Source organism: Nansenia antarctica (assembly GCF_963989245.1).
Source record: "Nansenia antarctica genome assembly, chromosome: 1".
NCBI lineage: Eukaryota > Metazoa > Chordata > Actinopteri > Argentiniformes > Microstomatidae > Nansenia > Nansenia antarctica.
This window is the reverse complement of record NC_137674.1, coordinates 48,466,065-48,486,064: the sequence shown is the minus strand read 5'-3', so window position 1 is coordinate 48,486,064 and position 20,000 is coordinate 48,466,065. Positions and strand designations below refer to the sequence as shown.

The 20,000-nt window shown below is 48.1% G+C and overlaps 2 protein-coding genes across 2 annotated transcripts in view; both read right to left on the bottom strand.

The window, feature by feature from the left end:
- The window catches only part of stxbp6 (syntaxin binding protein 6 (amisyn)), a gene marked incomplete at its 5' end in the record, with an annotated part of 122,789 nt that overhangs the window by 65,283 nt on the left and 37,506 nt on the right, over window positions 1–20,000 (bottom strand). The window lies entirely within an intron of this gene.
- Window positions 10,841–20,000, bottom strand: part of fermt2 (FERM domain containing kindlin 2) — a 46,509-nt gene continuing 37,349 nt past the window's right edge. Inside the window, exons 9-15 of the mRNA XM_080538913.1 lie at window positions 18,755–18,804; window positions 17,760–17,884; window positions 16,963–17,069; window positions 16,519–16,740; window positions 12,079–12,203; window positions 11,580–11,721; window positions 10,841–11,041 (exon numbers count right to left, since the gene is read on the bottom strand). Of these exons, the coding sequence (XP_080395039.1) occupies window positions 10,868–11,041; window positions 11,580–11,721; window positions 12,079–12,203; window positions 16,519–16,740; window positions 16,963–17,069; window positions 17,760–17,884; window positions 18,755–18,804 (945 nt within the window). The 3' untranslated portion in view covers window positions 10,841–10,867. The remainder of the gene's footprint in view (window positions 11,042–11,579; window positions 11,722–12,078; window positions 12,204–16,518; window positions 16,741–16,962; window positions 17,070–17,759; window positions 17,885–18,754; window positions 18,805–20,000) is intronic.

Below are 20,000 nucleotides of genomic sequence, written 5' to 3'. Positions count from 1 at the left end.
AAATCCAATAGTTAATTAAGTGTGTGTGTGTGTGTGTGTGTGTGTGTGTGTGTGTGTGTGTGTGTGTGTGTGTATGCTTGCGTGCGTGTACTGACCACTACAATCTGATTCCATGTGTATTAAGCGCAACCAGACAGACCAGATTTTCCACATTTTAACCTACAGTATATTCACCCACGTCCAACAATACACTGCTCCCACTTCCGTCCTTGTATTACCCTGTTACACTGGCCCTTTGCCAATTACTAGAAACGCCATCCTTCGCATCCTCTCCTCCACCCTCCACTCACTTCCTACTCAAAACACATTGAAGGAGAAGATCTAGATCCCTCCCCTTCCATGTCCTCCTCCAAAGCTTACTGAGAAGGTAGCGAGTGGACGACGGAGAAGAGGAGTGGAGTCGTGTTCCGAGCAACTTAGAAAAGGGTTCAAACTGGATGCTTGTGCTGTTCGATGTGTTTCCATCCTTATATCCTTTCCTTCACATAGGAAAGGAAACAAGGACACACAACCGTGATGGATAGTCTCAATCATCTGAAGTGGTTTACTCTCCTCCTCTCCTCCTCTCCTTAATCCGTACTGATCTGAAGCTATAGGATGGGTGAAAGGACTATGGAGAATGCCTACAAGATATCTGCTTTCACAGATCCAGCTCTTTCACATTAGTGCTGGTGAAGTGAAGGGGAGGAGGAGAGGACTAAGCCATGTTAGACTACTGGGACACACCTTGGGAACAGAGCCTGTTTCTCTTCATATTCCCTGTACCTGCCGTGTTGTGTGCCAACACAGGGGAAGCATTTCATCTCTCCTTTCGCCTGGTGGCAGCAGCTTACCTCAGACCTGACAGCAGGAGAATAACCCCCTGTACCATAGATAGCACTCAGCTGTGTGTTTTGAGGTACACATGTAGTGTTCAGTAGACCCACTCCGACTGCCTAGGCCGAGGCTATGGGTGAATGTGTGTGTGAATGGGTGAATGAGAGGCCATTGTAAAGTGCTTTGGAGCAGCTTTGGAGCAGCAAAAAAGGCGCTATATATACTATATAAGTGCAGTCCATTTACCTACCACACACTCTTAGCTCAAATATTGATATCCTTGTCCAGAGTGACAGTCGTCTATCATCTCAAGCATTGTTTAGGAATCGAGTGAAATGTGACAGGGTCCTCAAGTAGGGGCAAGGCCAGATTATGAAAGGCATAATCCTTCAGCTCTCTGTATCACATCAGAGCGCTCAGCATCAATGTTGACAAATGACAATCCAAATTGACTCCCAAAGGTTCGTTGTTCAGATAAAGTAGTTCATAAGGCCTGTTCACATACACTATAACACAGATATAACAGACTAATATATCACGATGCCCATCAACTATCTTTATCGCCCTCATTTGAGTCTCACAGGTGTACCCCTCATGTATAAACAACTATACAGTAGACGCCCACCCCCTACACCCCCCCCACCCCCTCCACCTCCCCCCCACCCCCGCCGCTTCCATGCTCAGTATAGAACACTTTAGTGTAGTATGAACCGACCGCTGATGTGAATCAAATCACCTAGGATGGATAGGTGATGGCCTTTCTCAAAATAATGTATGGTGTGTGAATGTCTTTTTCTCCTGCAGGACCCATTTCAGCTGCACGCCCCAATCTGTCCTGCTGCGCCAACTCATCTCATCCTGCTGTGAGAGGTGTGCCAGCCCCCCCCCCCGTGTCCCTGCTAGGCAGTAACCCACTCAGTCTCCAGCCCCTTTATTGTTTAGCTGTCAGATAAAGCTTCGGCGGCGGCTAATTTAGCCAGCCAATTGCTATAGGCCCCCAGGGCTTTAGATGGGGCTGAGGATCCAATTCTATTTTCCAAAGTCCAATTTGGTCTTTATTGCAGGGAAGGTGAGCCGTGTCACATCCAGAGACATTCTGATATCTATGGACACACACTCATACACAGGCGAATACACACTCTGCACACGCAAGCACACTCCGTGGGCACTGGAATCCTAGGTAGAGAGGAGTGTTTACTGCCTATTGTGGTTGAAAGTGTTCTAGGTGGGTCAGTTTAACTCCTGGGGCAGATACCTAATCAATGGATAATTGGAAATGGGTTATGGAACACAGGATTGTTGTCAACACATTTACAAATGGATGGAGACGGATCAGAAAAATAATCATGAGTCATGGTAACGGTACGGTGTGTTGAATGGATTTGGACCCAGTGAAGGGGTGTTCGGGTGTACTGCGTCTTTACATTTACATTGACATGTTTGGCATTTAGCAGACGCCTTTATCCAAAGCGACTTACAACAAATACATTTGTCTAAGTGAATCATCTATCCATCAGTCATAGCAAGAAAAAGTCATCAATGCTCAGACCAGAGGCCGTTGGCGGTCATAATGCTCTCCCTACTGCTTTGCTCCCCTCTCCATATAAACAATAAACAACCCAATTTAGACGCCATTGGATTGCTCTCCTGGCTATTCTGGTTCTCAGAAGATCTGTGTTGATCATTCGTTGATCGTTGTCATTACTGACACTGTCACACCACAGGTAACCATCGTAGGCTGTCCTCCAGACCACATGAGTCAATGACGCGACACTTGTGTCATGCGTGGTGTCATGGGGCTAGGCAGGTCCCAGCTCGGCTTACACTCAGGAGACAACCCTCCCGCTGTTCCCCACGTTCCCCCACGGCCTCACCCTCCAGGCGACATTAGCTCGGATGAGAAACAAGCTTTGCCGGAATTAAAGAGGCTTTAGGCGGTGAGACGATGCAAATGAGGCCGTTTTTGTGTAACGACTCCTAAAGCTGAGACACACCATGGCCCGGGAGAAGGGGATTACTGCAGAGAGACTCCCACCGTGCAAACACCCATTGGATACATACTAAATGTTTACTCAGATGAGGATTTAACCATCCAATTTAGTTGAAACTACTGGATGATATTCAGATATTTGTCTCTGCGTATCAAGCTACATCAGAGAATAATCACTCTCAACAGGGAAATATTTGTCATGACTGAATGGTTGTAGCAGACAGCTGCAAGTGAATGATTGTTGTCTGTTGACGATGTTCGTTGTCTATGATGTTTTCCCATTGACAGACCATGAATCATAGCTCTTCGGCTGGTTCGGGAGTTAGAGTGGAGAGAGCTAGAGGTTTGTTTTTATTTTAAATAATATATCAGAGATGCAGCTAAGATGACATACTCTAAGGAGAGGCTTGTAGTGTTCAGGGTCGAGAATTGACAGGCAGGTCTATGCTTCCGTTCACGACCTTTCCAAAAGTTTTCCTAACTTAACTTCTAATGTAAATAATGAAATTGGCAGTCCTCCAACCTTTACTACATCAAACTACACACCATCCTCTGTTTCGAAAAAAGTAAATGTGGAATTTCAAAGACATATTCATCTAGAGATCAGAGGTTTGCTAATTCTTCCATTCAAAGTCGGTGGAGGGGGAAAGGAGAACAGTTGTGGTCGGGTCTATGAAGGACAGAATAAGAGATTATGGCTATTCTTCCATCCAGTGCATCTTCAGTGTGGACGGTGGAGGAGAAGACACCAGGAGTTGTGTTCCTAACAATTGAGAAAAGGCTTATGTCTGCGCCTGTCTGTCTGTGTGTTGTTGTACATGATGACATAAGTATGTTGGCTCACATGACAGGCCTAGCTCATCCCTATACACACACACCATGTGATGTCTGACTTTACCATGGCCTCCGGGTTGGAGGGGTGGTGGTGGTTGTTGTTGGGGCGGGGGATGCCTCGGTCTTAATGTGTGGCCCCTACAGGTAGAGAGGAGATACAGACTACTACAGGCCTACCTCTGTGCAGTTTCAACTGTATATTAACAACTCACCCAAGAACATTTTAACAAAGAAATATGTCCATAATTTGGAGAGCAATATGCTTCAGGCAGAGAAACTCCCAAGAGAAATGTATTGACAAGCTGGAGGATGACTGTTTTTGATTGCACACGTGTTTATTGCCTGTTGTGGCCCTGGATGAGATCAAAAATATTACAGTGTGTTAGATTCAATTTTCCACTAATGTTGGAAATAAAATATTTCAATTGCCTGCCAAAAACTGTTGGCTTGAAGATGCAGGCATGAGCGAACACACACACACACACACACACACACACACACACACAAGCAGTCTGATGTGTTTCCAATGTGTGTGTGTGTGTGTGTGTGTGTGTGTGTGTGTGTGTGTGTGTGTGTGTGTGTGTGTGCGTGCGTGCGTGCGTGCGTGCGTGCATGAATACGTGTGTGTGAGAAAGAGTTCTGAGGTTTTATCACTCTTCCATCAAAGCAGCTAACAATGTGATCTGCCCACACTCAACACAAGGTCACCCACTACAATGACATAAGAAACCCACTTTGTCAAAACGTTGTAACAACTGATGACAGGGGTTGAGGAAAAAAGTACTGTCGAGTCAACCGACTGGTGTATTATAGATGTGGTCAAAACATGGGCATGTGACTGTTTTGAAGGAAGAAGAAAAATAAATATCTTAGAACTCCTCATTCAGAACTATCTCACTCCTGCATCTGAAGACTCTGTCGAGTTACAACACCAACCTTGAGGACTTGATGACTCGTCACAGATGACAATAAACCTCCCCAGGTATGAGGAAGACAGGAAAGTCAACTGTCCTTCACGGGAAGAGATCGTAAACTTTGAAGCTACTATGTGAAACCGCCGAGGGTTGAATTGTCAGCTATTCTCTGGAGGTCCTGTGAAGACGAGAGGAATTCTACCTAAGCTGCTGGAGTTCCTAAAAAGTTGCATTTTTCTTAGTTCTTGCTGCACATCTGCAAACTATCTGTGTCCTGAATATTTAACTTGGCTATGAAAAGTGTAATACTGTTGCAATATACTGTATTATGCATAAATACTAAATTCATCTCAATACACTTCACAACACTCACAAAACGTTTTGAAAAGACCACATTTAAAAAAACTGATGTTATTGGAATCTTTAGCCTAGGGGAGGCCGGTGGAGGTAGAAATCGGAGGACGGGCTCATTGTAAGACATGGAACGGAATTAGGATCCGTGTGAAACACAGGTGTTTGATGCCATTTTTACATTTTACATTTTAACCATTTAGCAGACGCTAAAGAAGAGACTTACAATCAGAGATTACAGGGACAGTCTCCCTGGACTCACTGAGGGCTAAGTGCCTTACTCAAGGGCTCACTAGTGGTGGTGTTCCCCAGGTGGGATTTGAACTCCTCATGGTACCAAACACACGTGTCTGATGCCATTCCTCATTCCATTCCGTGCATTACAATGAGCCCGTCCTCCTATTTCTACCTCCACCAGCCTCCCCTGCCCTTCCCCTCGCCTCCCCATGGTAGACGTCCACCCTGTCCTAACTAGGAGGTCCCAGGCAGTAGGTGGGGTGGTCACTGTTTAAGGACAAAGGCTTCTCACCTATCCATCCCCTGTCGGACACAATGGAAATATTCCCGATAGAGAAGACCCAGGGAGCGTCAGGAGCGGTGGCCAGGATAGGAGGTGAGGATAGGAGGTCAGGATAGGAGGTGGCTGGGTAAGGAAGAGCTGAGGCGAGTACATGAACACACGCAGAGGACACCCACGTGCACACACACACACACACACACACACACACACACACACAAACACACACTATACACTTGCACACGCACGCACGCACGTACGCACGCACGCACAACCAGAAGAGGGAATACAGACTTTATTTTACCTAAATTCCGAACAGCAATGGGTACTAATACATTTTTATTTACAGCAGCTTCAGAATGGAACAAGCTTCCAGTGGCCCTAAAAAGCTTAGAGGGAGAGGTAAGCTTTAAACGTGCAACAAAGAACTGGCTAGCCAGTGAAATGACAGAGTAGAAACACGTCATAGGTAGGGAGTGCAGGGAATTTGTGTAACTATCTATGTTTGTTTTTTTATGTTTTTTTATCATGTTCTGTAAATTTGTTTTATGGTAACTGTCTGTCCTGTCCTCAATCAGGGACCATGATCGAAATAAGCGCTTGATCATGTTTTTTTATCCCTTGGAAACTGTCTTTTTAATTCCACAATAAATCAAATCAAATCAAACCAAATCAAACGCACGCACGCACACACACACCCTTAGTAAGCTGTTGGAGCTATAATACAGTTTGATAGTTCTTCAAATTCAAGTCTCAAAGAAGCAATCAGAACCAGGCTGAGATAAGACACTCTCAAAAAACATTTACAGGAGGCTGCAATCCGTAACTGGACCCTCTAAAACAAAAATCAGATTAAAAGACCTGAACTACCCACTGTACATACTTTGTGTTTTGTCCCCCGCCCCCACCTGTGGTGTATGTCCCCACCTGTCCTACCCGCTGTACATACCTTATGTTTTGTTGTATTGTTCTTCCCATGATGGATGTACGTTTATCTTGTAGATAGTAATAGTTATTTGTCTGTATTATCATGTAGATAGTACTAGTTCTTTTCTTATGTCTGTCTTACATGTAACGATGAATTGAAAATCAAGGACCCCAATTGAAATAAGCCAGTGGCTTTCTTGGGTTTTTATCCTCTTAGTTTGACCTTGTATGTAATATGTACTTTCATGTACCTACTTCTGCAAACATTCTAATAAAGTTTTCAATCAATCAATCAATAAGAGGGGACTGAGGGGAGCGAGGGAAGAATCCTTCTTCTGGCATTGTGACTGCCAAGTGTCCTAGCATACTTTATATTTACTTTTCGATGATGATGACTGATGTATAGATGATTCACAGATAAAAGCATCTGCTAAATGGCTAAAATATGGTCAAATCTAAATGTCCCCAAGCTGTGCTGCTGTCCTGAATGTAGTGATAGTCATCATAGGAAATCATCATATAAGTAATATTAGTCATCATATTAAGCTGCAGGGCACAATAATAAAATATTACAATGATGTCATACAGTTAATCTTGGTTTCCTTATGTACATCAACAGCTGGGGAGGCTGGCGGAGGACAGGCTCATGGAAGCCATCCCTCGTTCCGCTCCACGCCTTACGATGACGACACCCTCTGCTTTTTACCTCCACCAGCCCAGCCTGATAAACAGTCTGTGTGAACAGATCTAGAAACTTCTATCTGATCCACAAGTTGAGGTAGAAAACATAGTGGCTGGTGGAGGGTGTGACTAAACCAGTACATTGAACCCCCCTCACCCATCCACCACCACCACCACCACCCCCACTCTACATGGTGTGCCAGGACACTGTGGGCAACAGGCAGGTTGTGTGAACGGTTTCTCCCTCACCATGAGCACCTCTCCTCCGCCTTCCGTCTCCCGCCTCCACGCCGCAGCTGCTCGGCAGGTGACAGACGGAGGGGTGCGGCGGAGGCGTGGGTCCAAAGCCTGAAGACTGAAGAAACGCTGTGGACTCTGAGCTTATCTCCTCAATCTGCCGCTCAGTTTCTTCTGGGATGCCAGGTTCTGAAAATACCACCAGCACAGAGACCTCTGGAGACGTCTGGACTTCAGCCTGGTATGAGACGGGATTGGAGTGGGATAGGGATGGTGCTATACTGCCCTCTGGTGGAGCTAGAGAAGACATGCATCCATACAAAATGTAATTTACCGTAGTTGTTTTGAACTAGATAAGAAATAATAACATCAACATAAAAGCAGCAAAGTAACCACACAAATACTTGGTTAAATAAAAATTACTTTTATTTTTTAAAATAAATGCATTTTTTTACAGTCTAAAAACAGCAGGCCATGCACTGCTGCTCCTGACATTGGAGGCAAACAAACAACAACAACAACAACAACAACAACAACAACAACGTTATAGGAGGAAAGATCAACGGCTATGCTTGCTTCTCTCTTACTTCAGTTCATTTTTGCTGATTTGTCTCAAACTCCAGGATTCTAAAATAAAAGGGTCTCCTTCATACCAAAAACATTAGTTCAAAGAAAAACTACAATAGTGATAAAATCTGGAAACGAAGTGATATATTGTAAAAAATAAAAATAAAAAAAGAGCAGAGCTTTGGCAGCCTACATACGGATGCATGGTGGTAGTTAAAAGACAAAGCTAGAGAGCGAATCAGTGCCACAAAACGCTAGAATAGAGAACACCGACAGTACTTCAGCTTACAGGGGGACAAGAAGAAAAAAGCACATTGAAAGCCCTTTTATCAATGTTTCAGAGTAATACTAATAGTATATGTAGTGTGAGGAACAACTTACTAAAATCCTACCAACCTGGAGTTTGAGACTAGTGTTATCTTCATATATATTTATATATATATACTGTATATATATATCTTCATTTTAAAAACTCATTTAATAAGACCATAAACATTGGCAGGCACAAATCGTCATACTACACAATGTTGACAGATGGCTTTTCCCCCTCTTTTCTGGAAAAAATAATACACTTCCAAAAAAACAGAAAAAAAGCAGCAACGAAAAGAACGACTGTACAATTCTATAAAACCTGTGTTTTTTACATTAGTTACAAAAAACTAATACTTCATTTACGGTTCCTTCATACGGAGGACGAAAAACAACAACAGCTGACTTTTGCATATCCATTCTTCAAACTTGGGTGACCTATTGCTGGTGCTTAACAATAAAACAAAACAAAAAACAAAAACGGTACTGGATAATAATACTATACGGTGTAAGATAAAGAATGGCAATAAAGTAAATGTAGAGTATGCTAGCTGGGATCGCTCGCAGTTAGCATTAGCAACCCTCCAACTAGACTGGGGAGGGGGGGGGGGGTGGGAGGGGGGAGGGTCCATGCTGAGTCTCAGTGCTGAGGCCGATAGAGACACGTGGCAGCTGTGTGTGGTGGTACAACAGATTTACACAAACAGAGTCTGGCACATTCACAGAATTATAAGAACGTTTGTTGTTATTATTATTATATCTGCTGTGGGCAGGCTGTTTCTCCACGTTGGCACAGAATGTTCCATGACAACAACATTCTTCTCAACATCTGGATCCCAGCTTCTCCTTGGAATTCTACATCTCTAGTTCTGCTGAATGTGTTTGTGTGCTTGGTACAGGGTGAGGTCTGGTCAGTCAGAGACCACCTTGGGGGTTTGCGGGGGGGGGGGGGGGGGAGGCATGGTAATTCAGCTTGGGATCTGTGTGTGGATCTTCAGACACCGTTGCTCAGACCTGCTAACTAATGTTGCCCCACAAAGCAGGGCGGGGCTTGGTTATAACTGTCAAAGCACAACAGTCAGTCTTGGTTATAACAGTCAGCGGGTTGTGTAGTGTTTCACACGGCTTGTGTCTACAGGGCTAATGAACTGAGAGGAGAGGGTACTGCCACTGGAGGTATGCTCTAACAACAGAACAAAACAAAAGTAAAAACACCATGAAGAAATCACTAAAGGATATGGAACTACAGCTTACTCAGCTTTTCGACAGCGTAGAAGTGCTTACACGTGACTTCATGTGGACGAGGGAGGAAAACAGGAAAATCCTTCATCTCTAATAACAATATAAAAGGCGTGCACTGGTACTGATGTTCAAAACTGCCCATGGTAACCCCTTATAATGTTAGATTGGCCTGTGTTTGTTTGTTTGTGTGTGTGTGTGTGTGTGTGGGGGGGGGGGCATATCTTTGAATAATTATGCACGCATGTGTGTGTGTGTGTGTGTGTGTGTGTGTGTGTGTGTGTGTGTGCACCTTTGAATAATTTCTGCATGCATGTGTGTGTGTGTGTGTGTGTCTGTGTGTCTGTGCATCTTTGAATAATTATGTACGCATGTGTGTGTGTGTGTTTGTTTGTTTGTATCTAATTACGCCGGCATGTTCGTGCGATGTAGTAAACAAGTGTGTGTGCGTGGCGGGGACGTGGCGCTCGGCGTGACTTAACATGGAGGGCGTGACAACCACCTGGAGGCACCACAGCTTTAACATGGAGGCCCTGACTACCACCTGGAGGCACCACAGACTGAACATGGGGGGCCTGACTACCACCTGGAGACTTAACATGGGGGGCCTGACTACCACCTGGAGACTTAACATGGAGGGCATGACTACCACCTGGAGAGCACCACAGCACGTCCTCCACCAGGAAGAAAACCAACACACAAGGGATAGATCAATAAATAACGGTATCCTTCATAAGCACTGTTATCATAAAAAGGTGTTTTGTGGTCTGGTCGGATTAACATGACGCATCTGTCTGAGTGTCTGACGGGCCGGAGACCCGATCAACTCCTTCAGTAGAGTCACAGTGTGGAGAGAGAGAGAGAGAGAGAGAGAGAGAGAGAGAGAGAGAGAGAGAGAGACAGAGAGAGAGACAGAGACAGAGAGAGAGACAGAGAGAGAGAGAGAGAGTCTTTGGGATGGAGAGGTCTCCTGGTTGTCATGGACGTAGCTTAGTGACCGTCACCCCAGGGAAGAGACAGAAGAGAGGGGTGGGAGAGGTGGAAAGGGGGGAGGGGAGGGGGGGGGGGTTGTGGGAAGAAAAACAAGGCATTTCCTGTATAAGGGGATGGGGGGCGTGGTGAGGCCTCTGCTGGTGACAGGGAGGCCACGGGGGGGGGGGTTCAGAGTCGGTGTGGAGCGTCTGGAGCAGCGTTAGTGTTGTACATAGGATCGTCAGCATTAATGCAAAAAATAAAATAAAAAAAAGAAGAAGAAAAAACAAAAATCATCAAAACGGTGTCAGCTTCTTAACAATCAGGGCGACAGTGGGCCTCGTCTGCGGTTCAGCACGGCTCCTCCGTTATTTCATTTTTTGAAAAGACCGAAACAAAACCCAGAAGACCCAGCCCTCCCCCCCCACCCCCCCCCCCACTTCTGACCCCTGGCCTATGATGCCCTCCCCCTCCCCCACCCCCTGACCCCTGTAGCTGGTGGGGGTGGGTCACTCAGACCCAGCCGCTGGTCAGCTTGTAGAACATCTCCTCGTCCAGCGACTCATTCTGGTCCTTGGCGCGCGTGGACAGGAAGATGTAGCCGCCGATGAACTCGTGGACCACCTTACAGTCCACCTCAGCGCAGATGAACGACAGGCTGGGCTCGTCCGCAAACTCCACCGTCACCTGGGGGGTGAGGAGAGAGAGGGGGGGGGGGGTCATCTGACTGCGAACTCAAAATGTTTTTGTCTTTCTATAGATGGAATGTAGCAGGCTGTGCACTTTCTGCCCTGTACACCGTCTATGTACGTATCTGTTATTCCAAAGTCTGTTATTTATTCTGTTTTATTCGGTCGACTTGTACTTGTGCTGGTGTGCTATCTTGGCCAGGTCTCCCTCGAAAAAGAGATTTTAATCTCGAGGGACCTCCTGGTTCAATAAAGGTAAAAAGAAATAAAAAAAGAATAAAATGCGCTATGAACAAGCAGGCTACGTACTAGGCTAGCTATGGCAAAGGACTTAGGTGCAGGTACAGGGGACTGCCTGTAGTGTGGTCGTACTGACTAATAGACGGATAATGACTTGGACTAGTTTGACAATGCCATTAGAGATGGTAAGAATGTCCAGCTGAAACACAGTGACGTTGGGCTCAGCGGCCCCTGGCTGTGAACTACAACGACAGAAGTCTTCTTCTTCTGTGGTGTCTCGGCGGGGGCCTGCTTACCATCTTGATCTCCCAGTTGACGTTCCACTGCTTCATGTTGGCGAAGCGCCAGGTCTTGATGGCGTCTCCTGTGCTGGCGTCCATGCGGATCAGGCGGTTGTAGGTGATGCCGATCAGCTCGTCCCTCTTCGACCCGTGGAACCTGGGAATGATGGAGAGAGAGAGAGAGAGAGAGAGAGAGAGAGAATTCCCAGTGAAGTCATGGCTTGGGGGGAGGGGGGTGGGGTGTTGTTGAATAATGTACAGGATTGAGATTTCCACCATGCGTATAATGAACATACCGGCAATGTGAAGCAATGACATATCACCACATAATGAAAAACACAGACAGAAACACACACACATGCACGCACACACACGCACACACACACACACACACACACACACACACACACAGACAGACACACACCCTGACACACTCACACACACACACACACACACACAAACAGGGGGTGATGCTGTGTGTTATGTGAGTGCAGGAGGGTGTCGGGGGACTGACTTGGCGAGGAAGTGTGTCATGCCGAACTCTGGCAGGGACTGCCACGCCTGGATGAAGCGCATCTTGGCCTCGATCAGACTCATCTGGGCCACGTTCTGGTGGGCCTCCAGGATCCGGGTGGAAATCTGACAAACACACAGACACACACAGTAAATCAACATGTTGAACATACTGACAATACCACTGACACACGCACGCATGCACACACACACACGCACACACACACACACACACACACACACACACAGACACACACACAGACACAGACACACAGACACACAGAAACACACACACAGACACACACACCAAAGACACCCAATACCTCAGAAAGCCTGGTCCCATAACCAGTGCCTGAGTGGCTTCTCTGTAGACGTCTAAAAGTCCAGACAAGTCAACATGTGAGAGATATACAGCCCTTCTGAAGAGCTAACATCAATGAGCCATAGAGAGGCTCCCCACCCCTGTGTGTGTGTGTGTGTGTGTGTGTGTGTGTGTGTCTGTGTGTGTGTGTGTTTCTTTACGGCCCTAAAGTTGTGTTCAGAGCAGCACAACCCAAACCCTCGACCCATGAGTCAGTCAAAGGGATGAGCAGTAGACAGATGTTCTGATGACCTGGGTCTTCAGGACACACACACACACACACACACACACACACAGACACACACCACTTTGACATCTAACAGTCTTTCACAAAACCCCTCAAGAAGGTGCTGTTTCTCACTCTGTGGTGAAGTCAGCGACACAGCTGAGCAAATGAGGTGTAGCTTGGTACATGAAGGTGTCCAGGACAAAACACCAAGCTCCGGCACATTCCACACTGAGAAGAACAAGCGTTCTCCCAGCCCCAGGTTTGAGTGTGTTAGTGGTTGAAAAGAGAAATGGGAATGTTTGGCAGTTTCAGACATCACACTAGACCCTAGGCTATCCTCTTCTCCCTAAAAGGTTATTATGCGGCATGTGAGACACTTGAGACTACGGTGAGACTAATGTTACGGAGATCTACTCCCACGGGTCGACAGAGTTCAGCGCACCGTCCCTCGCCATGACGACTGTGTTCTCGCCGGTCGCTAGAACGCCTCGGAACCTGTGAAACCCCCCCCGGTTTAGAGGCCTCCATCTCCGAGATAGGGTCCGCTGAACTCTGTCTCTCTATCTCCAGGGCCCGGGTTATTCAAAACGTTTCATCTGGATCAGAACGATTATTTTCTCTCTGATCCAGGATCAGGTCGAGCCGGCTGATTTCCCCCCCCTATACCCCCTATATGATCTGATCAGATCACATCCTGGATAGCAAAAATAAATAAATCATTCTGATCCAGTTTAAATCCTTTTTGAAGAACTGGGCCCCAGCTCTGCTACCACCAACCCCCCCCCAGAGAGGACAAACACATCTCCAACTTACCAGGTCCCTGATATAGCCTGGCTGAAGAGGGGAGGGGAGGCAGGGACGAGAGGAGGACGACGTAAAAAGGGAGGGAGGGAGGGAGGGAAGAGAGAAAAGGAACAAAAAGAACAAAAAGAAAGAAAAACAAGCGAGTGAGAACACAGCCGTCGAGCGGAGGGATAGAAATAGCATCAAGGTAACCGAAAACAGATCAGGGTCCGACGGGAAATCGAGGGGGAGAGGTGGGGGGGGGGGGGGTTGTAACAGTGGAGGGGTCATGCAGCAAACAGGCCCCGCGGGGGAGGGAAAGCAGCAACAGCAGCAGCAGCAGCAGCAGCAGCGGTGGTCACAGTGTCTGTATCTGTCAGGGCCAAGCAGAGGGTTACCGAACACACATCCTACCCAACACCACCCTCACCAGTGGCATCTCATCTAGCATGTTCTGTCATGTTTGGGTAGCAACGTTACTACTGCCAACGTGGTGTCAAATAAAGAAATAAATCCTAAAACATCTGTAGAGGCTTTAGTGGATTTATGTCTCGTAATGAAGTCGATGATTATGAGTGATGGGTTCGGGATGTTGTTCCGGATTCCGTTTTTTGTCCACTAGAGGGCGATGCTTTACAAGGCACGGTGCAGCAGAGAACTATCAAACGTAATGCCCTTTGTTTGTTGTTGCGACGGCTTCATTTGCGTTCTCTTCCGTAAAACTATATGTATATATATATATGGTGTATATATACTATACTATATATATGTGTTTGGCTAAAACCTAGAAACTAGTTTACTCCCAGTGATCTAAACATTCCTGTGCGTATCCTGAGGGAATCGTGGCACGGAAGTCCCATCGTGGGAGTCCAGGGAGAGGAAGTCCAGTTGGAGGGGAGGGAGGGAGGGAGGGAGGGAGGGAGGGAGGGAGGGAGGGAGGGAGGGAGGGAGGGAGGGAGGGAGCGCCCTGCGTGGCTCCCACAGCTGACTGAGACACGGGAGTGACTTTTCCCACCCCCTCTTTTTCCCGCTCAGCGTTCCCAGGCAGGACCCGTTTCCTGATGCTCCGCACCAAACACACACACACACACACACACACACACACACATACATACATACACACACACATACACACACACACACACACAGAGAAACACACACACACACACACAGAAACACACACACACACAGAAACACACACACACACACACACACAGCTGAGCCCACCCCCATGTCCCCCCCCGTCCCCCCCGTCCCCGAGTCAGTCCCGCCTGAGAAGCCTCCTGCCCTTCCATGTGCAGCCTGAGGGACATCCCCTGCTTGGGAGCTGGAGCCAGACCAGAACCACAGGCCCAGCCAGACCCACCGCCCCGCGGGCCTGGGGAGAGAGAGGCTAGGACTGCTGCTTGGGAGTGAACAAGGACCCCCCCCCCCACTCTTTTTCATATAGAGAGCAGCAGGCACAAATGCAAGTATGCGCGCGCACATGTGTGTTTTCCTGTTTTTAGACAGGAATTCCCACTCCACTTTTTTGCTCTTTTCCATTTTTTTCCCGTCTAAGTGGGACAATAACAGCATTCCACTACCAAATACTCAGAAACCCACCAGACAGTCGGTACATGATCCACCCTAGACGCTTCCTGTTTGACAGGCTTCCCGGGCACTCCCATAGATCTGTCAGAGCCTCCCAGTTAGCCTAGCCTAGCCTAGCCTAGCCTAGCCCTCTCCTAGACGGCCGCAACACGTCAGGCTAAGGCTATGGTTACAGACCCAGACGACTGCAGTCATCACTTACCAACAGCCCCCCCGACCCCCACCCCCCCCCCCCGAAACACAACGTCCTGCTTTTCCTATGCAGCTTAATCACAACCAGATTTAGTGAGTAAGCTCAGGCGGATGACACCTCCCCCCCCCCTCCACCGCCCCTAAACCTCCACATATGAACAGCCGTGTACGCACGCGGCAGTTCCAATGTACACACTTCAGCCTATCCGTTACATACGAATCTGCTAAGCGCGGATCACCATTTTCCTGCCACTTAAGGGGTAAGAGAATCTTTTCTTTAGCGGAGGGGGCTTCTGGTAGCTAGTCCTATTTCTCTCCGTCCCTGTCGTCTGCTGGTGGTTTTGGCTGCTGCCCCGGGGGGGGGGCTCTCGGGAACGACGACCGCTTTCAACTCTTGTCTGGATGTCTCCGGCTGTGTTTACCATGTCCAGATCCCATTCCTCAGATCTGACAGGACACAGGACGGGTGGAAGCAACATGGCCGACACCTATCCGCTCCTTTCACCTATCGGCGGTAAATGAAGGACGAGGAGGGCGTTGGGGGGCACGTCTCCTTGAGCTTAAGACTTGTGGAGACAGGGAGCGTGGTCCACTGTCCTGGGTTCCCCTCGGAGGGAGGGAGGGAGGGAGGAGGAGGTGTCAGCGAGGCTACATTCCTGTGAAACGCAGCCAAGATGCCAGGAGACGCCCAGCTGGGAACCATCAGGCAATGCCTCCATCCTCCCCTCCCACTCCACCCCCACCACCAGGAGTAAACAACCTCCCCCCTCACAAACACACGTCCCTCTCTCCCCCATCTGCACACACATTCCCTCTCTTCATAGTCCCTCTCCTTCTCTCTCTATATAGACCTATATAGTCTACTTTGCTCCCCCCATATACAGTCAGTCTCCAGTCAGTCAACCAGCCAGCCAGCTTGTCGCTCTCTAACCAGCTAGCCAGCCAGTCAACCAACCAGCCAGTCAGCCAGCAAGTCAACCAGCCAACCCGTCAACCAGACAGCCAGCCAGTCAACCAGTCAGCCAGCCAGCCAGCCAGTCAACCAGCCAGTTAACCAGCCAGTCAACCAGTCAGCCAGCCAGCCAGTCAACCAGCCAGTTAACCAGCCAGTCAACCAGTCAGCCAGCCAGCCAGCCAGTCAACCAGCCAGTTAACCAGCCAGTCAACCAGTCAGCCAGCCAGCCAGCCAGTCAACCAGACAGTTAACCAGCCAGTCAACCAGCAAGCCAGCCAGCCAGTCAACCAGCCAGTCAGTCAACCAGTCAACCAGCCCTGGTGTTTACCTGCTTGTTCTTGTACTTCTTCAGGTAGCGAGGCGACACCAGACACTCAGGGTTGATGTCTGTGGTGATGGGCTCAGCGATGAACTGAGGGTCAGGGTTCATATGCTGCATCTTGAGGAAGGACAGAATGTTCTGGACTTCCAGGTTGTAGGAGCTGTCGGCCATGGTCTTCCCTTTGGAGGCCAGACGGCACGCAGCCATCCAGTGGGCGTACTGCTTCTCCTGCAGGGGGAGGGGGGGGGGGGACAATCATTAGTTATTTCAAAAGTTGGTCTCAAACCTCTTTGACGGCTTTGTTTAGGTCCGTCTGCATGTGTGTTTACGCCCATGCGACCTTAAGAAACAACAGATGTTAGTGTTGCAAGTGTTGCATTCTTGACATTGTGACAGACTGTGGTGCGAGCGGTCCTCCGGTCAGGTAGGGGGAGCTAGGGAGCCACTCACGGTGTCACACCGCAGCCAGATCTCGTTCATGCCGTCGGCCACCGGGATTAGCAACTTGATGTTGAATTTCTGACCGGAGATGTTGACATCTGGTGTCACCTCGCAGCCTGCAGAGAGAGAGAGAGAGAGAGAGAGAGAGAGAGAGAGAGAGAGAGAGAGAGAGAGAGAGAGAGAGAGAGAGAGAGAGAGAGAGAGAGAGAGAGAGAGAGAGAGAGAGAGAGAGAGAGACGGCCCGGGTCAAAGAGGAGGGGGTCGGGGCGACCCCATTCATCACACACCACCATGCATTACAGACACAGGTCAGGTAGTAAAATGAACTGTTGCATTCTTATGTGTGTGTGTGAGAGAGAGAGAGAGAGAGAGAGAGAGAGAGAGAGAGAGAGAGAGAGAGAGAGAGAGAGAGAAAGAGAGAGTATGCAAGTGTGTGTGTGTGTGTGAGAGAGAGAGAGAGAGAAAGAGAGAGTATGCAAGTGTGTGTGTGTGTGAGAGAGAGAGAGAGAGAGAGAGAAAGAATGTGAAAATGTGTATGTGTGTGTGAGAGAGAGAGAGAATGTGTGAGTGTGTGTGTGTGTGTGTGTGTGTGTGTGTGTGTGTGTGTGTGTGCGCGTGTGAGTGTGCGTGTGCGTGTGTGAGAGAGAGAGAATGTGTGAGTGTGTGTGTGCGTGTGCGTAAGAGAGAGAGAGAGAGAATGTGTGTGTGTGCGTGTGCGTGTGCGTGAGTGTGCGTGTGCGTGCGTGCGTGTGTGTGCGTGTGCGTGAGTGTGCGTGTGCGTGCGTGCGTGTGCGTAGCGCTCGTACCTCTAAGATTCATTTGCAGGGTGGGCGTCCCATGCGCCTCCTCTTTGCTCTTGTAGCAGGAGATGGTGACATCCTTGAACGTGCACCAGTACTGCTTGTAGCCTTTCAGCGTCAGCTTCTTTGGCCTGGACATCACACAACAGAGAGAGCTGTCAAGCCTCGAGTGGAAAAAATCACCCCCCCCCCTTTTCTTTAAAGGGAGCCAAGGCTGAAAGAGCAAATGAGAGAGAGAGAGAGAGAGAGAGAGAGAGAGAGAGAGAGAGAGAGAGAGAGAGAGAGAGCTCTTTCGGCAGCTCTCTCGGCATAGTGACTGAGTCAGCACTGGGAATGCCAGCGTTGGGCATGAACTTTACCGCACCAAAAGCTCTCTTGATAATGCCTCCTATACTTTCTATCTTTTACGAGACCGTCAAAACCACAATGGCTACCCTGCTTGTCAGCAAGGGGGCCCCGCTCCAAACGGTTTTGGCTGTCCTGATAATGTTCCATATTTCCAGGGGGGAGGCTGGAGGAGGTAGAAACGGGAGGACGGGGCTCGTTGTAACACATGGACCGCTAGAGGACCGGTCTCTACGTTATCACCGCTCCTCATTCCGTTCCACGCTACCTCCGCCAGCCTCCCCTGTTACTACACACAGACATACAACTGTGGAGAACCAACTCCTAGACAAGAGAAGCTAGAGAAGCCCCCCCCCCCGCACCCCCACCCCCACCCCGCCTGTCCAACACACTTCTTCCCCCTAAGTTTGAAACTAAACAGCACAACAACAACGCTCCCATTTTAGTCCTGCAGACCTTGTTTCCTGCTGGGCCTGGTATTAGATTCCCCCGTCACTGGGAGACAATGCATTCCTCACACACGCATGGCCAGTCATTAAACTACTTCAAGGACGGAGAGGTAAAGTGAATCAACAGAGGTGGTCTGTAGAATGAGGGGCGGCTGGCGTGGGTGGGGGGGTGGGAGGCTGGGAGGGGGGAGAAGCAGGGTAACTTACTTGAAAACTTTCACGTAATCAGCCAGCTCAGGAATGGACGTGATGTCGCCCTGTAAGGAGGAGGAGGAGGAGAGGACAAAACATGGTTAGTAGTGAAGGTCTAGATGGAATATTCCTCGATAAAGGAAAAAAAGAAGGGGTGGGAAGGACAGGGACTGACGTAAACATCAACCTCCAGCTTGATTTTTCGAGGCTTGCAAAGTCACGGCTCAAGAGTCGCATGCGAAAGACAATATTGGTTATGCAATATCTGAAAAGCTTCACTTCCCTTGACTTCCGGCTCAGATAAGCTGAATAAACGTATATAAAACAAGTTGATGGGTGCGGGGCATATTCAACAATGGGTACAGTACATGTGATATGTAGCTGCCAATACAGTATTTAGTAGTTGTTTAGAGAAATATCTCACTTCCCCAGTTGTCACATACAGGCCCTGTGTATAACAAATGGGTTCGGGTGTTTCAACAGCAGTGAGACTGTTTCGGGAACTCCTGTTCTAAGCACGGCTGTATGACTGTGTGTGTTCAGCAGGGGAGGCAGATTTCTACCTCCACCAGCCTCCCTTGATGTACAGTGACTGCTACTTGTGTGTGTGTGTTACTTGGGTCCTGTACTGTCGACAATGCTGCAAACCAGTGGTCACAGGTTGTGAGCTTAGAATTATAAGGTTCTATCTCCGTTTAGGGTAGTTCAGAGATATTGAGCGTCAACGTTTTTACATTCCATTATGTTTTGTGAGATTTGAATTTTATTTATTTTATTAATTACTAACTAAAAAATGTAAACATTTTAAAAAGAACACCACACAGGCATTATTAAACACCTTTAATTTACACCTTCCATTTAATAAAAATGGATCAGATTATGTAAAAAACCAAATTTTGACAAAAATGGAGATAGAACCTTATAATTCTAACGTCACAAGGTTGCAAAAAGGCTGCACACCCGCTAGCTGGCCTCAGGACGGATGACAACTGTTTAAATAAAATCAACGGTTTAACCGCTGAACGATGCAGTTAGGGTTTCTTTCTTCTATATGGATTGGTGCAGTGGTAGCCTAGAGGTTCGAGAGGGCAGGCTAGCAATGGTAAGGTCTCTGGTTCGATCCCCGCCTCAGGAGGGAGCTGCAATGTGAGCTGGTGACTGGAGGGTTACTGGTATCGTATGTAAGGTGCCTGCTGCCGCTGCCGTTGTGCCCTTGAGCAAGGCACTTAACCTTCTAATTGCTCCAGGGGCGCTGACTATG